We start from the raw sequence: 23,569 nt of genomic DNA on the forward strand, positions 1-23,569 counted from the left end.
CCTTTCGGTTGAAAGATGAAATGTTTTCAAGAAAACTTCCAGAACTCCAGTCGCCTTTTTTCCAAGCTTCAGAGACGACTTACTAGCACTGTTTTCTGCTTAGTTCCCTCCTGGCCAGTGATGGGGCGCTGTAAGTACGAAGCGTTTAGTGTAAACCGTCAGCCATCTGCTGCAGTCAGTTAGCTCCAAAGGGAATGGAAAATGGAGGACTGACCCAAGAAAGAGCGAGCGCGCATCGTCGGTATTTATAACTTATGGGTGGGTAGAATACAGCCATTTTATTTATTTTTAGTTGCGTTATATTGATTTTTTGAGGTATACATTCGTATTTTTGTGTTTTAATGCTGCTAAGGATGTGTAGCTGCAGGTATCGGAGACGAGGAGATTGAACACAATTCTCTTGACATTAGCTTGCTACAACTACGCTTTTAAATTAGACTTCAGTTTTTTTTTACATGCTTTTAAACGTTGCCTTTGCTACAAAATACACGTCTCAAATGGTTTGTTTGTGCTGTATGTTGATTTGTATTTTTAAGGGTTGCCCAAATGCTAATGGTTTCAGGTTGAGTTTGCCGTTAGCTTGCCCATGCTCGTTGCGGCCAGCAGCGCTAGCTAACCTTGCTGGCTAAAAGTGCACGTTTTGCAACACGCAGTTTTCGCGATGGGAAACGAAACAGAAATGACTGGAAGAGCCTAATGATATTAAGGTGGGTTCTGAGTTATATATAGAAAGGGTTTGCGTACCGTTCCCCAGCGAATATTTCAGCGCCAGTTGTTCCGCTGTGTTTGGAGTTTACGTTAGCTAAGTGGCTTAGTGGTTTGGCGGAGTGTTGCATGTTTTGCGGCCATCGTTGGGAGTGAAGGAGGGATCTGCTATAATAGCATGCTGACTTCCCAATATCGTCTCGCTAGCATGCATGTATGTGTAGCATTTTTTCTATAGTATGCATGTGACTGTGTGGTACGCTTTATTGTAACGGGGAAATTAGATTATATCATGCGCCCTTACGGCCGTGTGAAGCCTCCCTTAAGTGTAGCGCAGCAAGTACTGGACACCAGCGTGTCTGTTTTGAGACTGTTATCAGATTATACCTTAATGCAAACCTTCCGCAAATGTCAGAAAAAAACGTTTTTTCTGCAGAAGTGTATGAAATATTAGGTATAATGTTAAATTTGATATTCGTCATGGCCCCTCCCACCTCCCTTGGTAACAGTAGTCCTGCCATTCACGTGGCGAGGGTTCGTGACCACAGGCACGCCATTGGACAAAATTCCGTTCAATCACTCGCAGTCTTTGGGTGGATTTTTTTCCACCCCGTTGATGGCGGTTCAGTGTGTAAGGTTTCATACCAGGCTAATTTCTGTGAATTCAGGATTCCGTTTCATAAGAATATTACTGACAAAAGCGTAATTCTTTAAGGTTTCTGGCTTGGGGTGAGTTGTCGGAAAATTATAGACAGATGACTTGTGTGTTTGCAAAGTGGCCCACTTATGCGTTCAGATTAGGTTCTTCCATCCATTTGCCCTTGAAAAACACATCACTTTTTTTTTTTGGAAAAAAATAAAGCCAAAAACAACATTTTATTATCATCATCTCGCTGTAGTACAGCTGTTTTTCTGGCAAGTCTGAAGTTCTTTTATCCTAACTTGTGCTTTCCTCTGTCTTTCAGGTTCTCTAACCTCATATCAAGTCTGATGATTACTGATGCGAAAGCCTTTGTTTTATTTGAAGAAGTGCTTTGTTAGACATCTACTGAACTGCAGGTACAGATGTTGGCTCTTTTTCATTATTTCTCCTTTATTTAGAATAGCAGTGCCAGCTTTGGAGAATTTATATAGTTAAAAAAAATCATCTTAATTCTTGTGAGCAGAACTGCTCAAACTACCATGAACACAGAAGAAAAAAGAGAGGAAAAAAAATATATGGGGACAATTTTGTTTTAGGCTTGTAAATATCTGAAGCTGACAATTAAACAGGATTTGGTTTCTTATCCTGCTCTTAAGGTCTTTACACACCGGACGTGTTGTGAAGAAACGTCATGAAATTTAGAATCTTTTGGATGCAAACTTGTTGTGTGACCTATACACACCTGATGCATGCGTTTTTACGAATGATTTGTCCTCATAAACGCACTGTGATTAAACATGCAAGCGATGATGTGATGAGGTCCTGATGTTTCTAACAAGAGAAGGAAGAAACAGAGATTCTGGGTTCATCCAACTGTCACGAGAAAGCAGCAGCAGGGAGCATTTTATGGTCTGATCCTGGAGTTGAAGCTGCATCAAGGGTGCTTTCGCACATATTTCAGGATGTCAGTGTGTGTCTGAGGAAAAACAGTGTTATTTAACTGTTCCCGTACCATGTATTCAGTGTATCGGTGAGTGTTTTGAGCTATGACCTCACATGTTGCTAAACGCAGTGCTCCGATTGGTCTAGATCAATTCATTCGCTTGCGAAAGTCGAAAAAATCTAACTTGATCCGAAAAACTAAATGCCACAAATTTGTCCTGTGAAACGATGCGTTCCGTGTGAACGGCTGCATTAAGAACAGGAGAGTCCGAAATATAAAGCTTAAATTATTTCTGTAGAAGAATTTGGGTTTTTTCTTTTCTTTTTTTTTTTTAAGTATGGCGTAGCAGAACTAGAAGGATCACAGAGCAATAACTGTTTATCCTGATGGCTCTTATAATATTAAGATGTCTGTGTTATTGCACCTGTCTCCATGTGTAGCATCTGTAGGGAGTTGTTGGGCTACCAATGATGGCATTAGTTCACATGAAAAAGTTCATTACATACCTTCTGAAGAGCTGTACACATACACAAAAAAACAAAAAACCCTTGAATTATACTAGATGGTTTCAAGTAAACTATCATATTTTTGTGATATTATTTGGGAGTGTAAATGAAACAGAATATAACACACGTCTAAGAATGTGTAAGTCATTAAACAGTCCTAGCTACCTATCTTAACCCTGGCAGCCCCCAGTAATTTTCATATTGTATACTGAAAAGAGTGATTCATAGTCGGTCTCTTGTGCTTTTCTCTTAACTGTAGACATTCATTTTGAAAATAGTGACTCCATCATCTATGGATGGGAATGTGAGCCCTGAGCTCTCTCTAGCTCCTGAGCCAGAGCAGAGCCAGGAGTGCATGGATAGCTGCTCTCAAGGTATCTTGAATGAGCCTTTGTTTCTCTCACAATGCCTTGCTTTAAAAGTAAAAGTGGGCACAGTTGTTGGGTTCTTTAATTTTAAAAGTGTGTAAGCACAGGGTAAGTATGGGCCATATCAAAATGGAACAGTATTTTTGTTTGTTTTGCTTTACGTATGCATGCTTGCAGAACAGTCAGTTTTCTCGCAGTGTTGTGCTGCACTCGGGTGATTTGATGCCATTATTGTTTATTCACAGGCGTTGCAGAAGGGGATAGCGAGAAGAAAGAACAGCTTCACCCTGAAAGTGAGAATGTGGTTAAAGAGTTGGTAGAGGAGCCAGATAAATCTTCAAAGGCCAAGAGCGAGCTAAAGAAAACTTGGCGTTTTCCGTCGGTCCACCGTTGCAAAGAGAGAGATGCCAGTGGAGGCAGCAACCGACAGCCCTGAGACCCGCTGTCCTGTGCGCCGTAGTGGCAGACAGCCTAAAGTACTGACAAACTAGAGGACTTCCTCTTGAATGCCAAGAGAGGGTCAAGAAAGAGCGCCCCTCCCAGTTTAGAAAGTGGAGATCCTCCTTCACAAACCCCAACTGATGCAGAGACCCGCCTCAGAGGCCGCTTTGATGGTAATGCTGAGTCCAGGACTGTTGAGGACAAAGCAGAGACTTCTGAGAGGAGGACAAGGAGTGGCGCCAGGAAGCAGACTCAAAAGAAAACTACGAGGTGGTGGCAGACAGATCCGAGGAGGTGGTGAGCGACAGCCAAAGATGAGGGAAGTTTGAGAATGAAGAAGATAGTAAAGATGCTGTCTCAAACGAACAAGATAACAGTGAGGAGCAAAAGAAGCAAAGAGTGATTCCACTTCTGAAGCTGTAGGGATTGTCAGTGCAACACAGACTCAGCCCGAGCATGAGTCTGAGAAGAACGAGTTGGCTGAGGAGAACGACGATGATAAAAATGACGAACTGAGAAGACCAGTGATGACAGTGCTGACAAGGCTGCAGCAGTGCCTGTAAAACGTGGACCAATAAGAACTTATGTCAATAAAAAGAAGGCAGCTAATAGAAACACTACACCAGTTAAAGCCCCCACCTCTGCGCCCGACAACAAGAACACTGCTCCCGTAAAGAAGGAAACAAAGCCTAAAGTTACCCAAAGTGTTGGCAAAACACGGAAGACCCAGACACAAGAGGAGGAGGAGGAAGAAGAGGAAGAAGAAGAAGAGGGGGGAGGATGAGAATGACTTATCCACGTCGTCATCATCAGTTGAGTCTGATGATGGAGGCTATGACCCCAATGCACTTTATTGCATTTGTCGTCAGAAACACAACAAAAGGTTTGTTTTATTCGGTATTAAACCTGTTGTGTAAAAGCTTTCTTGTTGTTCCCCTTTACTGTCACTTTGTTGCCACTGATGGAGTCAGTTCATACACAAGTACGAAAAGCCAGCATTTTTAATCACTATAATTTGAATGTTTGATGCTCACCAGGTTTATGATCTGCTGTGACCGCTGTGAGGAGTGGTTCCACGGGGACTGTGTAGGAATCACCGAGGCCCGTGGACGGCTGATGGAAAGAAATGGGGAAGACTACATCTGCCCAAACTGCACCGCTAAGAAAACCAGGTGGTCAGGCCTGCCACATCTATCCTCTCTGCAAATACAGAGATTGGGAAGTCCAAAGCTGATTTTGCTTCTCTGATCAATGCTGCCGCTCCTCCTGTTGTTACCTCATCTGCAACTGCTGTTAAAGCCATTAACACTGGAGCAGACTTCAGTTTCTCGGCTGTTCGGGCTGTGGCAGCATCGCCATCTGCATCAACTACTGGAACCGATGAGAAGGCAGCAGAGGACCTTGGTATCAAAGGCAGGATAGAGAAAGCTACTAATCCAACTGGAAAAAAGAAGATAAAAATCTTTCAGCCGGTAGGTCTTTGCAACTGATATAAACTTTTTTTTTTTTTTTTTTAAACCAGTAAATTATTTTCTGCACATATTATTCAGTAATTAACAGTTCATTTCAAGTGCTATTCTTAAATTAATTTGATGCCATGCTTAATGATTTAATTTCCAATTTGATGCCATAGACCAACTACACCAACTGTTAGTGGTTTTTTCTTTTTGTTTTTTTTTTAGTGCTTAAATGTTGGTTATTTATAAAGGAAACCTATTGGGCTTTTCATTTTTGTCACATGTCCTGTTACCATGGTGCATGCTCTTTTTAAGTATGGTGACATTTTAAAATAATGAGCTCAGCATATGTACATTCAATCCCTATGTCAAAGAGGGAGGAGCCAAAATGACTTGTTTCATATAGTGGAAGAAACTGGGAGGGGGCGGGCATTAAGGCTCACTTTAAGATAAATAAGCATGGTTTTGAATTATAAATCATGCAAAGCTGCAAAAAAGTCCAAGAATCAAATTATTGTGTCAAAATGACCATAATTGTCATCCTTTGAAGAAAGTTTATTAGGATGAAATAATTGGATTTGCAGGTTTTTCACATGTAACTCTCTACGGACCAGTTATTAAAGCATGGCAAAAAGAAGCCTACCTACAGCAGCTTGAAGCTCAAAATGCTGTACACATTTTTACAAATCCCTATCAATAAAATGAATAGTAAATTGTTTGAAATTCTGACAGTATTACAGTGACATGCAGAATATCAGTAGCTGTTAATTTTATTTTGTACTGGCTTGGAGCAGGCAGTACAGCAACCAGCTGAACCTAAGGCAGAGGAGAAGGCCGCAATACCTGTTGAAAAGAAGGCAACAGAAGGCGCACCAGAAGTGAGAGCCCCACCAGATACAGAACAGAAAGTTGCGTCACATGTCGAGGTGAAAACAACACCAACAGTGGAGGTGCCCGAGGGCAAGATTGAGCAGAAGGGTGAGGAGTCTTCCCTCTCAAAATGTATTGGACCTGGCTGTGAAAATGATGCCCAACCAGACTCTGTGTATTGTGGAAATGACTGTATCCTGAGACATGCTGCTGCTGCGATGAAGTCCATCACTGATGTCAAAGAGCCCAAGCAGAAGGACAAGGCCAAGGCTCAGAAAACAAGTCCTCTCTCAAGGTAACTTGGTTGGTCTGAAATTATGACATTTGCCTTTCCTTAAAGCAGAAATGTTAATTCAGCAGGAATGTTAATTCCCTTCATATAATTAAAAAAAGTTGTAGAGGATAGTCCTCAAAATGTCCAACTAAATGATTTTATAGGGAAAAAAACTTAATCACTCTTAGAAGTGTATGACTCCTGATGTGTGTCATAGTCATTCATTGAGTTTTCATCATGTCTCGACTAAGGCTGCAACGATCCGTCGACATAATCGATGACGTCGACTACAAAAATTAGTCGACGTGGAATTTTAATGTCGACATGTCATTTTCTAAAACCACGTACATGATTTTGTAACTGCTATACACTACAGGAAGATATGGGGGCAGTATTGCTTCCATTGTCTGCCAATAACTACTAACAAAGAAGAAAGTAACAGAACAGCATAACGATGGTGGAACAGAGAGGAGGGTGGAGAAAATGAAAGAAAATGGAGACAGACTGTAGGTGTGGGAGCATTTGACAGAAACAAAAATAAAGCTGAATGCAGACTGTACAAAGCAGAGCTTTCCTTCCACGGCAGCATCGCTGCAGTGCTGAGCGTTTAAAACGCCGGCACCCTGGAGGTGTGACGTCAGCTCTGGATGAGTAGGTTTTAGAGTTAGTGTGTCGCGTTGATGCCACGTTAATGTTTGTACAGTAATGCTTCTGTTAGTTTACCTGTCGGAAAAAGGCTCTCATGGATGATGTTTGCTAAGTGGCACCATTTCAGTTATGTTAGCTAACGAGTGAAGGATAATAGGAGCAGCTATGTGGTCTCCTTTTTTTTTTTTTTTTTTTTTTTTTTTTTTTTTTTTTTTCTCGCATTAATATTAGCGTTCATTCTAAACCTCTTCATGAACTGAATCGTCTGTAAACTTTTCCGTTGTTTTGGATGGTAAAAATCTTCTTGCTTTAATTTGAAGCCTTATTTGAACTTATTTGAGGCCATTTTTATTTACTTAATTGCACTTATATTTTAATTTAAAAATAAAAATTGCATTCACTTTAATATGCATTGTTTATTCAACATTTGTTGTGGTGGTCATATTAATGTTAAAAATAGATTTGCAGGGTTTCCGCGGGGTAGTAAAAGGTAGTAAATTAAATGAGGTCAAATTAAGGCTAGCAAAAGGTAGTAAACAGAATTTGACTTGGTAGTAAAGCCGATTTTAGATGACGTAGCATCGGGACGCTGCTGCCATGAATCGAAAATGCAGACTTCAAACTATGTACCAGTTTTTAAATTACGTTGATAGGCTAAGTAAAACCAGAGTTATGCCCAATAATTTACGCCATGCTTTTTCCTGTATATTGTCCTCACCTTCGATGCGCGTTTTGTGCAGAAATAAACGGCGAAAATGTGAGTTTCACTAACAGGAAGTGCTTGCTAATAAAAACAACAAAACAAAATAATTCCTGACAACCCCTTTCCTATTGGTGGAAAAATCAACCAATCAGAAAATTATGTGATAACACGATGCATTTGGGTGCATTTGACTGCTGCGGAGCAGGTGAAAAAGTGGTAACAGAGACAACATTACTGGCAAGATTTGCGTGTGATGGGCCCCTCAGTCTTGTGGAGGACAAACTATTTTTGAGGTGGCATAAATAATTTGTCTAGCATCTTAATGTGAGTACTGATTGCTCTGCCAATAGTTGTACACAAAAACACCTGAGACCTTTCCTGCATTTTAATGTGAATAGTTGTATTTAACTTTATTTACTATATTTTTACACAAGTTTTGCAAATTTACAACTTATATTTGCATTTTAATTGTAAAAATAATTTAAGCATGTTTGTGATTTTTAACTTTTTTCTACTCTGATTTTATGTTTTTATGTGATTGTAAGTCCAATGTCTTAATACAGTATGTGAAAATGAAAGAATAACTATACAGTCTCACACATGAGGTCGTACTGAAAAAAAAAATTATACCAAACAAGGCAGGGTAAACAGTTTCTATGGTCAACTATGAAGCTAAAAACAAAAATAGTCAAAAATGGCCAAATATACCCCAGACCCCAGAGGTTAAGCCGGTCATGGGGAATGATCGAGAGGTGTTTTCTAAAGTGTGCAGAAAAAATATAAATTTGACCTGAAACGGTGTGACGGCGATCAAATCACACAGAGCATCCATCATTCACCAGCAGCAGATTCATGCGCGTGTTGAGCAGATCCCTATTTGGTTTTTTGGTGCTTCACAAAGCGCTGCGACTGCAACCTCAAGGTCAGCTATGAGCACAAGTATTGCCGTCACACCTCAGCAGTAAACCAGTATTCCAATATTTTATTGGAAAATAAATAATCAGCTTGTGATACTTGAATTTCGTTGCATTTTGTTTATATTCTTAAAAAAACAAATTTAGATAGATTCAACTTATTGTCATTGTGCGCACAAGGCACACAACGAAATGATTGTTCCAGATCACTCATCCAGAGACGAGCATCTGCGGTCATGCAGCCAGAGACCGGCACTACTGTTAGGCAATGTGGTTTAAGTGTCTTGCCCAAGGACACAACGCAGCACAGGGACAGGGACTCAAACCGGCAACCCACCGGCTACAAGACAGGCGCCTACCTACTGCGCCACTTTTTGAAATGTGTTTGGAATATTAATGTGTATGAGGTCTTAGTCAAGACAAAGTCACAGTTACACCTTCAAGTAAGTGGGATAAAGTTTTATCTTTGGTGAGAGATGGGCGATCATCTTACATGGCTTAGTGCTGTGAATCCACCGCTACCCCAAAAAAGGCTGCTGCTCGATTTCGTCCTGGTAGTAAAAATATTTCAGAGGTAGTAAAAATAGGTAGTAAAAGGTAGTAAATTTAACTCTAGGATTCCTGTATAAACCCTGATTTGATTAGTTTCAAAGTCATATTTTTATGGGTTATTTGTAATTTTGAGAAGTGACAACAAGTTGATATTCACAGGTGGGCAGGCATGAACAGGTCAGGTAAGATTGAAATCATGGTTGACTAATCAAAAAAATAATTGACGGATTGGTCGACTACCAAACGAATCTTTAGTTGCAGCCCTAGTCTTTACATGTTTGAGATATTACTTAAATGCTTTTTATTGTTTGCTGAAATCCCTGAAATTAACCAAACCAAATGTTATTACTGTCATATTTGGGAGTTTGGGAAGAAAAATAGAAGAATCCCATTTTATTATTTGTCTTGACAATTTCAAGTTTCTTTTTTTTTTTTTTTTTGCTTTGTTGCACCCTATGCATTTGAATCTCACAAGAAGGCAAAGTAGAATATCTTCAGGTGGAAACTGCTAAATTCTGATTTCAGAATATTTTGTTGTTTAAGCAGTGGCCTAAATAAGCAGTTGTAGTGGGTTGGCACACACATTTGGTCTTAACTGAGGCTTTTTTTGCAGTACAAAACAGGCAGTTAGTTGTTCATATAAGAAGTGGCACAGACATCCATACAGCAGGCCATTCAGGGCATAAAATTGGTGCAATTTGCAGAAAATGGTCAACACAGGCATTCATTCTGTCCACTGTCAGAAAGGTGATGCTAGCTGACCTTTGAACAGCTTCTGCATGCAGATTAGGTTTTTAAGACACCCACAATTTATTAGCCTTAAGAAATTAATATAAATGTTCATTATAATTTTCAATCCATAAGGGCTGCTAATGTTCCCTCGCCCTGTTGAATATGTGGTGATTTTATTCAGGAAAAATTGTAGAGCACTGAAAATCATGTTTGGAATATATGAATGCTGTACATGACAGACATGCAGACATCTGACCTACACGTTATCAGTTTACACAATTTACATTTGTCATATTTAGTATAATTTATTTTTGTTATTAGTAATATATTGGGCAAAATCTCCTAAAAGCTAAAATGGTGCAGAATTGGCTGTGTGGTAAGTGGTCTGTATTCCTGCTATTGCTTTTTTCTGTAGATTAAACTATGTGGTTGCATTCTGTGTGTGCTTTAGCTCAGTGTTAATACACTTTAGTCTCTTTAATAAGCAAAAGCAGTCAGTAATCCTATATATTGCTTTTTGAAGTGACTATTACAAAGTCTTTAAAAAACAAAAACAAAGGCCTTTATTTCTTCAGGAACTCCAGTGGACTTTGGCGGTCTTAAACATTCAGCGGCTTGGGGAGCAAGTGATGTGCACTAAAGTGGCTTAACTCCATGTCTGAATGTGTTTTGTTTTCTTCATAATTTCAAGTGATCTATGTTCAGGATTTAAACTGGAGAGTGTCCACATGATGACAACCTGACAATTTTGCACTTACGTTGGTGTGCTAGGCCCAAAGGCTAAAATGAACTTTTAGGCTTTAGATTAGTAAAGCATTTCAGGAGAGAGAGGTTCAATACATTAATCATAGAAATGCGTCCAGGTTCAGACAACTTAGATGCTTCATGCAGAGCAATGTTAGAGGCTTCCAGTCCCAACCATGGAGTATACAGAAATGCCATTAATGTGTTTTTAAATTATTAACTGCAAGCTAAGAGTAGGATGCTGAAAGAGGAGAGTAGATCGAAGACTTAAAGAGGTATTGATCTAGTTTATCAATGACAGCTTTTGCTGTCATCTTGGGCAAGTTTTTCTATAAAAATCTATTTTTAAAATAACACAATTCAACATTTTTTTAATACATTTTCATGTGTTAAAGGGACTGTTCACCACCACAAAAATCAAAATTGTGTGCGTTTCCGCTGGTGTGTAGAGCTGTTTTTCTATCTGGATTGTTTTGGTGTGAGTTGCCCAGTTATTGAGATTTTGGCTGGAGAAATATCAGAATGCCCTTTATTACAATGGAGCAAGATGGCACTTGCCTTATGTTGCCTCAGAATGCCCATAAATATATATATATTTTTAACTCAGCTATAGCATGTTTCCAGCAAGCCAAGATCTGGGTACTCCAAAACTAAATTACTCCACAAACCTTGTTCTGAGCACTTTCATGTAGGAACTGTTTTCTTTCTGCTGCTTAAACTCGACCAATAAAAAGATTGCAGTTAGAAAACATTGCAGTTTAGCCGAGGAGCGCTGCCATAGCTGTTTAAAAGCTGCACAGATCTCCTTGGGTAGATCACGAGTGTATTTTTTTTTTAAGTGTAAAAAGCACTGCAGGCCAGGATAAAAATATGTAGAATTAGCATTTGGGGTGAACTGTCACTTTAAATCACTCTGTGAGTGGCTAAAACATCTGAATGTGTTTCTTCTCGTCCACCCAGAGGAGTGGTGCTGGTGGGAAGAAGGTGCAGAAGAAGAGCCGGGAGGAGTCCGATAGCGAAGACCACAGTCCTGATCCAGATGAGGATGACGAAGATGAACATGCTGAGGAACACCCGCCTCCGCCAGCCACTGCATCCTGGTCCAGCGACCATAATTACATTGCAGTAACACCAGAAAAGACTACACCCATTTCACCAACAGTGTTAAACAAAAAGTGTATGTATCTCTTTGAAGGTTTTGAGCTGTTGTTGAAACCACACTGTTGCTCTTCAGTTATAAATGTGGCTGCTGTCATGCTAACATCCTTTAAAACTGGTCTGAATATTTGGCAAAGAACATGAACTCATCTGTATACCAGACTACTTAATCATTTATAAGGTTTTGTGATTTATTTATTTTTTTAATAATGTAAAGATTTTGTTGCCTAATGAAAAGTTGGCAGCTCTGAAACAGGTAAGTGTCCTGTGTGACTTTTGGTAAGTATTTCTCATTTGGCAAATATTTAATTGGAAAAGGGGTACTTCACTCCATACATTGCACACTTTTAAGATGACTTCATGAAGCTGCGTAATGGTGGCTCTAGAGCAGCTTTGTAAAGCACAAAACAACTGACATCAGTGTTACCCTGGCTTCAAATTGGAGACTTAAAATTCCTAACAGAAAGCCTGTGCTATAAATCAGAGTCAGCACTTTTTAAGTTGCCAGACATTACAGACTCTGATGCTGATGTATTATGGGAAAAGCAGTTTTTTGGGACTTGGACTGTGTACTAATGCCTCTGCTGCATTGATTTTTAATCCCTTCATTTCTGAGACATCTCCTGGGAGTACCTCATTCTTTGGAAATGCAGTACTGGTTTGCTGGAGTACCCCTTTAAAATACCTTAGATTGCAGGTATTTTTATAAAAAATCAAACAAACCTATAAAGGCCAGTGTGGTAGACACAAAAAAGGAGGGCATTGTCTGAGATTGATATGATGAAGAGTGTGTGTGTGTGTGTGTGTGTGTGTGTGTGTGTGTGTGTATTTTCAAATTACCTGCTTGATTTGATTATACAAGTCTCTTCACTTCCTGGGTTCATCTCCTCAGATGTTGGTCTCATAAAAAGTCCTTCCCTCCCATTCTCCAGCAGGTAGGTGTCTCATCTGTCCCCTGTGCTCATGTGAACCCATGAAGTCTGGTCTCATTGAGCTGATTAAAAACCCAACCTTGTTGTTTCTGGCCCTTAATTTTCTGAGTAATGGGCTATTTTCTTCAAAGTTTTTGATGCATGTTGAATATGATTCATCACTGCTCGTGGGAAACTGGTTTTAAAATAAAAGGTGATAAACTGATTTTTGGATGCCTCGATTGATTATGTGAGGGTTGTTGGCTTGCTGTAGGATATCCTGACCAGTTCAGCTTAAACAGACACATACAACTGTTAAGTCTACACACACTGAAGATGTGATGCTTGAGAGCCTCTCAGATGGTGAACGGCTGGATAAGGCAGAACCTCTACCATAAAGACCGGCACACCGGGGGAGATGCAGTGAAGTTCAGGAAGGCCACAGCTGAAGATGAAGTCTGAAGACCTGGGCCGAGCACAAAGACCTGAAAGAAGTGCCATCTTGAATTTTTTTTAAAACACATTTTTGCACCTGATATGTAATGAGGGAACATCTGTGAAATGTGGACATTTTCTATAAAAAAAAAAAAAAAGGCTGCAGAAAGTTTGAGGGTATTACCTGATAAGATAGCAAGTGTTAATTAGAGACAAATGCATTCTTAAAGTTTAGGAAGTCCATATGGCAACTGCTGGTTGTTTAACAGGAGGAAATTATAGCTCAGTGATTTGATTATATCCCTTTTGCTGAATGATGATTTTTGACTTGTGTGACTCTTCTGTAGAGAAGAGCTGATTTTTGGTTGCTCTGGTTCTCAATATTGTATCATTGCACAAAATTATTGTGGTTTATACATTTAGTGGCTGTACAGTGTGTAAAGCTAGGTGAGCGCTAATGCACTTTTAACAACTTACATGATGCAAGCATCTGCACAACAGTCTGAAAGAGGTTTGACAGGTGGCAGGTCTATTGGCTCAGTAGTATTTTCATCAATTGAGCGATATTTGATATTTTAGTGTGAATGTTGAAGATTTTGATCAAATGGACTATTGTGTTCCTATAGACTTAATTTGAAGAATTGGCTTTGATGGTTTTATGGGTCAGAGTTCAACTGTCCACTCTTGATGGTGCTTACAGTTGACCTTGTGATACTAATAAACATTTACATTTATTAGTAGTGCATTTATTATTAGTAGATTATCGTAATTGCAAATGACATTTAGATTTCCGTTCAGGATATTTTCATGCAGTGTGAGACTGGTAGCACACTAATATATCCAGCAGATACCTGGTTGAGGTTGCTTGCATCTTAAATTAATTTGAGAGAAGCTAGTAGTTGTAGTTCTTTTCAGGCATGATGCTATTTAGTTCATTCTGGGTGCTGGCACATAGTTTCTATTATTACTTGAAACTGTCCATCTTCTATATGGGTATATGAAAATGAAGGGAGAATCAGCCCATCATATGGGGAGGTACTCATTTTCTCTTTTCTTGAGAATCATTTCCTCCACATAGTTGGAAGAAGATCTACCCACCCCCAAAAGGACCTGTCCCAACAGCTCAGTGTATCTGCTGTCACTGCTACAAATAAAAAAAAAAGGGGGGGACTTAATCTGCTCTGTTAACTTTTTTATTTCAATGTTTTTTGCTGTGTCTGAAACCAATTTGTGAATGTCATGACTTTTTTTTAATGTCCTGATATGATTCATATTTTGTGATGAATTTATTGTTAATTTGATTGGCATATTTAAAATGTGTAATTGCCACTCAGCATTGTGGTCCAGTTTGTGATGTTGACTGCCTATAGTTAAGCAAAAATATTGCCACACTGCATATTACATCATCTTATGCTGAACAAGATGGCATATTTTAAAATACTGGATCTTGTTCTTGGTTTCCAGCCCCTACGAAAGAAGAGAAGGACCATAAGGAAAAGGAACCGACTGCAACTCCTGAGAAAGTCTCTTCAGCCTCTGCAACAGCTGGAAAAGGAAACAAGAAGTCCACAACAACAAAACCAACCAAGATTTCCCCGAAGGGAAAGAAACCTTCAGTTCAAGCTTCCAGCTCCAAGGGATCCAAGAAGCCTGTAACACCCCCACCTAAAAGTGCAGTGAAGTCCAAAAAAGCAGGCCAGCCACCTGTCCAGTCCCCATCTCCCTTTCCTCCAGGCCCTATCCATGTCACAGGAGCGCTCAGGGTCACCAAGTCCAACTTCACCATTCCTAAGAAGCAGCCTCAGCAAAAAGACCCTAGTCCCCACAGGCAGTCGCCCTCGTCCTCTAGAGTCCCATCATCTCCAGTTTCCTCCTCTCCCTCCAGCCACTCTTCATCCTCCAGATCTTCACATTCAGCTGCTTCGACACCTGTTTCCATGCCGCCTCCACCCAACAACCAGATGAGACAGAACATCCGGCGCTCTTTGACAGACATCATCTATAAAAGGTGAGTGACACCCCCCCCCCAAAAAAAGCCCAGTGTGGGGTATTTTTATTTCTAAAATACAACCTGGCTCCAATGATTTAATTCTTTTGTTCATTTCTGCCAGGGTGAGCGACAGTGATGATCTGAAAATGACAGAGAGCGAGGTGGGACGACTGGCATTTGCCATTGAAAAGGAGATGTTTAACCTCTGTCTTAGCACTGACAGCAAATACAAAAACAAATACAGGTCCCTCATGTTCAATCTCAAGGATCCTAAAAACAAAGTGAGTCAAACCGAGTTAACTTGTATGCAGTTTTCAGTCAAGTACGTGTTTATATAGCTGTGAATGGAAAGACCCAAATACAGCTTGAAAAGCATACCCTCATGTTGCACTGTATGCTGTGTTTGTCTCAGGGCTTGTTCTACAGAGTGGTGGGAGGTGAGGTCAGTCCCTTTAGACTGGTCAGACTAAGTGCTGAAGAGCTGGTTTCAAAAGAGATATCTGAATGGAGGAAGCCCGAGCCTACTGAGGTAAAGGACACTTCCTTTTAATTAAAAACCAGGCGTAGATCAGCTTGAGAGTCATAAATCTTGTTGGGATTTGCATTTTTGAAAAACCTATCTCCATAAAGTTACAGCTGTTTTTTTTTCTTCTTCTTCTGCATCCTCAGTCTCCTGGTGCAAGGACCCATTCAGGGCAGTCCAAACTAGGCAGCAGGCATGATGGTGGCTCCCATAGCGTCGATGTGGAGGATGTGCCACCAACATCTGATGCAGATGTATGTATCTCTACCACCGCTTCATCTTCTCGCATGGCTTCTTCTACAGTAAGTGGTGGCAAGCTGCTGCTTTCGCCCTTTCTTCTTGCATGAGACTCCTGGTAAAAAAAAAACTAGCAGAATACATACACTAGCCAAAGTATTGGCTGGTACCTCCTGTCCTGTCACAATTTCTTTCTAGCTTAAGCTTTATCTGCCATTCACAAAATGCATGGGTGCACAAAACTGTATTTGAGCCTTTTGGAAGTTACAAGAATGATTAACATCTGTGCCAGAGATTCCAGTTGGTCTGAAGTTTGACTGAGATCTTCTTTTGTGTATCCTCAGGATCAAGAGGAGTCTGGCTCCATGGCTTCAGCTTCAGCTCAGGCATCTGCTGCTGAGGGGAGCAGTGGTAGCAGTGTGCCAGACATTTTTAGTAGCATGCTCAAAGATACTACTTCTGAACACAGGGCTCATCTGTTTGACCTCAACTGCAAAATATGTACAGGTAAATAAGAGGCTGAGAAGAAATGCCATCATTTTTCAGTAGAATCGATTACTCTATGCATGATTTTTTTTTTTTTTTAATCTGCTAGGACAAAAGACAGAAGATGAGCCTGCTGCTAAAAAAGCCAGACTCAGCAAGAAGCCTGAAACAAAGCCACCCAGACAAGAGTCAGTCTCATCCAGGTCAGGGGACGTCTCACCTGTCAGCCAGTCACAGACCACCACCGCCTACCAAGACCCTTCATTGTACCAACACCCGGTCTCTTCGTCCTACCAGTCCACCATAGAGCCAGCTGTTCCAGAACCACAGCCACAGCCCTATCAGGAGGATGTCACCATGATGGCACCTTCAGCCCAGGCCCCTGTACCTGTCACCCCCACTGTCTCCTCTGTCAGTATCACCCGCAGAGACCCTCGCATGGCCAGGCACAGCTCCGGGGTGACTGTCACCTACACGGCCCAAGAAAAGCCCACCAGCAATGCAGCAGAGCCACTCCCAGCACCTGTTACTGCTTCAGTGGAGGTTTTACCTAAGGCACCGCTACCAATGCCCCCTGCACCACCGGCTTCAGTGGCTGCACCCAAGTCGTCAAAAACAAGGTGCTCCATCTCACCAAAGCTCTTAAAACTAACTGATACCAGAGGGCTCCTTTTTCAATTAGCTTTAGTGTTTTGCACATATATTTGATGTTTTTAGCTAAAAGTATACCAGAATGAAGTACTGTCTTGTAATCGCAACTGTAGTACTGGTGATACTGAGGCGCTTTTTTGTTGAAGAGAAGCTTTGAGATAAACTGTGTACTTTTTAAGGGTTTTGTGTAGTATGTTATAACAGATAGCATGCAGTCTGCCTAAAAGATAGATGGTTTTGATTTTACAGTGCATCTGAGCCGCCTCCTGAGGGGGAAACTGCAATATTTCTCCATGGTCAAGAGAAGATTTGGAAAGGATTTATCAACATGCAGTCAGTAGCAAAGTTTGTAACCAAGGCTTACCTGGTCTCGGGATCATTTGAACACCTGAAAGAGGTACAGTTCCAAAGCATGACTATTTTGGTTATGTCATAGAAATTACATTTACAGTATCAGGTTGATTTGTAAAGGTAACCTGTTAAGCTTTTCCTTATTTATTTTAAACACTGTTAGTGCTCATATTAAACATAGCCAGCGTCTCAAATAATGAGGTAAGCAAATATATATAAAAACTCAAAAGTTAGGCTTTAGGCTGCACTTTTGTACTCTTGTCAACACAGAAGGCCCACCCACAACCAACTTGTTTGAGGCAGTGGATGAACTGAGGGGCCACATAAATGCCCCAGGATGAACAAAGACATATAGTTGTAAAGGAGCACAATAGGTCCACTTTAAAATCAGATCCTTTTGAATCCTTTTAAATCCTTTTAAATGTAAAACCGTTTGACGTACATACAGGCCAACACCTTTGGTTTTGTTCATGTGCAGGATTTGCCAGACACCATTCATGTTGGAGGCCGGATTTCTCCAAACACGGTTTGGGACTATGTTGGAAAGCTAAAAACCTCCCTGTCCAAGGTTTGTTGGCACAAAAACTAACTTGTTTATAAAACTGTTTTAATTTTAAAGCCTTATATTCATCTATTTTCCTTTTTTTTTTTTTAAACTCACAGGAGCTGTGCCTGATCCGTTTCCATCCAGCCACAGAGGAGGAAGAGGTGGCATATGTCTCTCTGTTCTCTTATTTTAGCAGCAGAAAACGATTTGGTGTGGTGGCGAACAACAACCGCCGCATCAAAGACCTCTATCTCATCCCACTGGGCTCAAAGGACCCATTACCCTCCAAACTATTACCATTTGATGGGCCAGGTAAGCATTTAGAGAGGTACATGAATAATCTTTGTGGTTCCTTGAGTGTAAATTTATAAATGTTAATGTTTTCGTGGTAAATTTCTCTGTTGTTTTCTTTGTCTCTATGTATGTTGTATGTTTAATCCATTTGTTTTTTACTGAGGTTGGACTGAGAGGTGGTTTAATTTATTGGTTTGTACTGTAGATGGTGCTAACGTTCCTTGATGATATCCTGGAAAATATCTGTGCATGTAACAGTTACTGTGTCTCTTCTGTGTATTTGACTTAATAAAGGAAGTTTGCATCGCAGGTTGGTGCCATTTTAGTCTCAGCCTGTTGTTTCTTAAGACACGGATCAGTATAAGCATAACTGAATACATGTTACCAAGTACCCTGTTACCAGTTCTATTAGCTGTGTGGTCAGTCACATTACAATGTGTTGTTCATTCAGTAACATGCCGCACCGCTGGAATAAAGCCACCATTTTTTTTTTTTTTAAACAGCTGATGAATCGTCACTCGACATAAAGTTTGCAACCAGTCAGTTACAGCAACATAAATTCAGCTATGGCAAGTAAAAGGCTGTCCATCTGAGTCTCTCATATTAGCAAAACTTCTTTTCAAATTTTGCAGCACAAACTATTAGTTGTTGGTATTTTCTTTTGTGTTAAATTTTCCAGAAAATAAAATTACACATATCACGTGTATATTTTTCTTAAAGCATATTGCCAAAGAGCACAAATCAAATTTCAGTGAGAAACTCAATGTACGTGACTGTGGGAATGACATAGTTATTAGATCCACTGTCAGAGTTGTGGTTGCTGTTTTTGTTTGCCAATCACAGTAAATTATCGAGAAATTCATCCTCGGCACATTCCACAGCTGACAGATGTCAGCAAGTTTAACAACTAGTCCGGGAAAATTGCGGCATCTTTATATATAAAGTTTATATAAAGCCACATGTGGAACATTTTCTTTCTGTTTGAACCTTGGAAACCTTTCATCAGCTTTTTATGGCTTTATCTCTTTTGCACAAGTGTTGGTTGCTGATAGCTTGATACAACCTTTTTGTTTTTTCAGTTTTAATGAAAGAATGACATAAGATTTTTGTTTTTCTTTTTTAATTTCACAGGTCTTGAACCAGCTCGTCCCAACCTCCTGCTGGGCCTGCTGATCTGCCAGAAGGACAGAAAGCGTCCTGGTGGTCCGTTAGAAACTGAGGAGAAACGGTCCAAGACTCAAACCAAAGATGCAGAAGAAATCGTGCTTCCAAAACCACCTCCCACAGTCAAAGCAGAAAAAACCACACGACAGAGTCTTGAACTCCCCTTCAGTACAACTCCTCCAGGATCGCCTCCATCTAGCTTCTCCGACACCGCCAGCAGCACTGTGGCCACCACCTCTGTTCTGTCCTTATTGTCCTCTGTCAAAGCTCCAGCTACATCTGCTACCACTGACAAAGATTCCCTTTCTTCATCCAACTCTGTTTCTGCATCTGCTGCAGCTGCCAGTCCTCTTGAGACCATTTTCAAGGCTCTCTTTGGGAAGAAAAAGCATGACTCTGAAGCTTCCAACTCACCATCTGATCAGGGTGGAGAATTCTCTGCCCCAACAGGAACAATTTTAGACCCCATAGTGCAGAAATATGCACAGATTCCTAAAGAAAAACCAGTAGAGGAGGATGAAGATGACCGACCTTATGACCCAGAAGAAGAATATGACCCCAGTAGGGGCTACAATGTGCCTAAGAAGCCTATGGAGGTTGTAAGCAAACCTGAACTCTCCAAGCAGCCTAAGACGGAAACAAGTGAAGCTGATGACGTGGCATATGACCCAGAGGATGACTCTATTTTGAAGAGGTTAAAACTTTAGTTCCAGGTCAAGCTAAGCCTGCAACTGAGTGTACGACCGATCCCCAAAAGATCCTGGAGAGCCTTAAACAGATTGGTGATCAAGCATTGCAGAAACAAGGAGCGCAGCAAATCTCCTCTACGAGCGCTCCTGCCACCTCGGTGACAGTTCCAAACTCGCTCTTAACTCAACCTACAAAATCTCTTTTGGCCAGTACTCAGTTGCTACAGCTTGGCAAAAAGGTCGAAGAAACTTGTGAAATCTTCATCGGTTGCTCCTTTGATCAATCAGAAGAGAGATCCCAGACAGAGCAGGGATCCTCGCCAGGCTACAGGCAGCAGAAAACTGTCTGATGAGCCTGAAGACACAGAGGAGACGCCTGCGTCAGTGACCGAGCCTGCTCCTCCAGCCTCGCAGCCTGAGGTGCAAGAGCCACAGTCGCCTAAAACAGCCGAACTTGCAGACACCTCACAAGATTCAGACCCCTCATTGCATCAAGAGGAAGTGAAAAATGAGGTGCTAGTCTTCATGGAGTCGGACAAGACAGAGGTGTCAATTCCTTTATTAGGCGAAAAGGTGGAACCTGATATGGAAATCAACTACATGGATGAGAAAGAAGAGACAAGTGAGGAAACTGAGCCCGTAAAGGCTGAAACGGAGATGGACAAGTTCAGTATTTGGCCAAATGCTGCCAGTATCTTAAAAGCTGACGAGGACTCAGAGTATGAGGAGAATAGCCAAGAAGCATCGAGCTATTATAGTGAGCCTGCAAACACATCTGCGATAACTTCCACAATCCCAGTACTTACACAGAGCACAACATTAGCTGACACTCAGTCACATCACATGCTTCATCGCATACCAGGGTCAGGCTTTGACAGCGACTACAAATCTCCAGCTGACATTCCTCCACAGTCCAACTTCCCTCCTCCCCATTCCATGCATGGACAAACTCTACTAATGAGGCCTCCCCCAGTGTCTGTTGCTACCACCCATACAGGGTCCTCCTCCAATGTCAGGCACCCTTCCTATACAGGGACCCCCTCCTCCAATCCACGTTCCTCCCCTGTGCACGGTCCCTCTCCCCATGCAAGGTGATAGCAATCAGCAATATGGCCCGCCACCATCTTCGTACTCGCCCATATCAAAACCAGTGGTCAGGCACGCAGCCGCCACCACTGCAACAACCACTACCTGGTCCACCACCTCAGAATATCATGCCACCCAGAGGACCACTACCATTCCCTCCAGTAGCCCAGAGGGGTCCACCTCCTCAGATATTTGATCCCTCCATCCCCCTCAGCACATTGGACAACAAGGTCCACTCCAGGACTTCCCCCTCCCCCCCACTTTGATGGACAGAACAGCTTAGCTCCACCCAGATTCACTGGTCCACCACCACCTTTTAATTTCCCTGGAAACAGAGGTCCTCCTCTGCCTTTCGCCACACCACCACCTGTTCACTTGATAACAGGCTTCCTCTTCCAAACCTCTTTCCAGGGCACAGGGGTCCCCCACCACCTCAGTATGGCGACCACGGAGCTCAGCCTCCAATAGTAGACCAGTCTCGAGTACCTGCAGAACAGTATAACAAAGACACTGCTAATAATCCAGTCAAGGGCCCTCCACCAGGACCAGGCTATCGGGGACCTCCACATAACCAATATGAGGATAGAAGAGGTCCACCTCCCAGTGGGGAGCTCTTCAATCCACAAAACCAGTATGGTGGCTCCAGACCACCATCCTCACCACCACACCGAGGATTTTTTGATGAGCACAGAGGTCCTCCACTTCAGGAGAACAGACCTCAGCCTTTTGCAGGCTCTGACCGGTACCCCGCTTTGACAGGTACACTGATGAGGCTAGACCTGTTCGCCACAGCGGGCCATTACTGCCAACTCCTCCGGACGCTCCCTTAGGTCCACCAGACCTACACCGGGATGACCACTGGCGCCGCCATTCTCCTGAAATGAGGAGGAGGAGCATTGCCTGCGAGGACTCAGAGCCTCGCAGTGGAAGATCGCTTCAGCCGCTTTGAAGGACATAGAGAGCTTGCTCATGGTTCCTCACAGGCCTCTGAAGAGAGACCGAGGGACCTGTCTGAGGACCGCCGGAGGGAGAAGAGAGGGAAGTCCCTCATGCTGGCAGGTCCTCGTGGGACAAGGGGCAGGGAAAGCGGTGGAGGCCGAGAAAGAGAGTGGGACAGAGGCAGAGAAAGGGACCCGGGATCGCGAGCGTAGCCGAGAAAGAGACCGCAGCAGAGGGAGGGAGGGTGAGAGGCACAGGGATCAAGATTCAGACAAGGATGAGATAGGGAAAAGGAAAAGAGACAGAGAGAGGGACAGGGACAGGGACAGGGAAAGAGACAGAGGACAGAGGTAGGGATTCTGACAGGAAGGACTATGACCGTGACAGGGGGAGAAACCGTGACAGAGAACGAGAGCGTGAGAGAGACAGGAAGCAGCGGGACCGATCCAGAAGCAGAGAGAGAGACCGTGATAGGGATCGTGGGGAAAGACCGGGGTAGAGAGAGGAAAGAGACAGAGACAGGGAGAGAGACAGGGAGAGGGAGCGAGAGAAGGAGAGAGAGAAAGGAGAGAGATCGCGATAGAGGCAGAGATCGACGGGAAAGAAGCCGAGAAAAAAAAGAAGAGAAAAAGGACAGTAAGCACGATACGTCCAAGGAGAGTGATAAAACCACAGAAAATGGCAAGAACGTTCCTAGTCTCTGTTCTATGGACATTATGGTTCTAAGACACTTGTCTTTCACCCAGTTTAAAAAAATCACTGTAAATGTAGATGAGCAGTATTTCATCAGATTTCCACAGTTGTGTTTCCCACCAGACAAAAATATTTGAAATGTTTGTATTCTCTTTGTCCACTTAAGGTTTCTAAGTTTCTTTATTACATTTGAAAACAAAAAACCCTGAATCCAGTCTAAACTGCTTGTGTTACAAGACGTGTTCATTTAGACCTCTCGGTCCTATTACGTGTAACTTTTTCTTGTCAAACCATTTTTTTTTTTTTTTTTTAGAAAAAACAGTAATGTAACTGGTTCACACCCATTTGCAATATGTAAATATGAATGTATTTGTGTATATACGGATGTTTTAATCATACTTTCTAAGTAGAGACGATAAAAGCCATATATCTGAGATGGATAATGTGAAGGCTAAAGATACACTGAGACATAAGTGTGTGTTTATATGTTCAGCCAGCTTTGAATAAATGACTTCACATCTACAGTATACACCACGTAAATGGTTGTTAATGAACTGTCACTTTTTTTTGTTTCAGCTCAGCCAATTAAACCTGTTTGATGACATTTGTTTGAGATGTAACAGTTATTCTTTCAAATATGAATGAAACAGCTATCTTAAAAGTGGTGTGGAGTTTTTTTTTTTTTTTTGTGTTCACATTGTTGTTTTGCTATTCTTTTTTCAGCTATATTAATATACATAACTATAAAAGTTCAAGCTCCCAGCTATGCTTGTAGTAGGAAATAAGCAAACAAAACAATCGTACACACCCCACACCCCGTAACCTAGACAGATCCAACTGCGGTGTGGTGGTTAATTTTGCCCCATCCAGTGTCCCACAAGTGAATCCACTTAAAAAGACACCAACTAAAATGAA

The 23,569-nt window shown here is 41.7% G+C and overlaps 1 protein-coding gene across 1 annotated transcript; it reads left to right on the plus strand.

Annotated features, from left to right (window-relative positions):
* The first annotated feature begins 65 nt into the window (after nt 1-65).
* dido1 (death inducer-obliterator 1) lies at nt 66-23,263 on the plus strand. Its single transcript, XM_030728579.1, is given in 40 exon segments — nt 66-258; nt 1,671-1,764; nt 3,057-3,171; nt 3,411-3,538; nt 3,540-3,639; nt 3,642-3,871; nt 3,873-3,905; nt 3,908-3,929; nt 3,932-3,988; nt 3,991-4,116; nt 4,119-4,377; nt 4,379-4,489; nt 4,644-4,768; nt 4,771-5,078; nt 5,858-6,228; nt 11,463-11,677; nt 14,469-15,012; nt 15,116-15,275; nt 15,407-15,523; nt 15,664-15,819; nt 16,099-16,261; nt 16,350-16,860; nt 17,141-17,288; nt 17,721-17,810; nt 17,906-18,101; nt 19,215-19,928; nt 19,931-20,184; nt 20,186-20,917; nt 20,919-21,071; nt 21,073-21,223; nt 21,226-21,255; nt 21,258-21,395; nt 21,398-21,768; nt 21,771-21,950; nt 21,952-22,051; nt 22,054-22,115; nt 22,117-22,155; nt 22,157-22,303; nt 22,305-22,523; nt 22,525-23,263. Coding segments are annotated over 38 exon segments (7,809 nt in total). The 5' UTR covers nt 66-258; nt 1,671-1,764; nt 3,057-3,089; the 3' UTR covers nt 22,792-23,263.
* Nucleotides 23,264-23,569: the final 306 nt, after the last annotated feature.

This window comes from Archocentrus centrarchus, chromosome 5 (assembly GCF_007364275.1).
Source record: "Archocentrus centrarchus isolate MPI-CPG fArcCen1 chromosome 5, fArcCen1, whole genome shotgun sequence".
Taxonomy (NCBI): domain Eukaryota; kingdom Metazoa; phylum Chordata; class Actinopteri; order Cichliformes; family Cichlidae; genus Archocentrus; species Archocentrus centrarchus.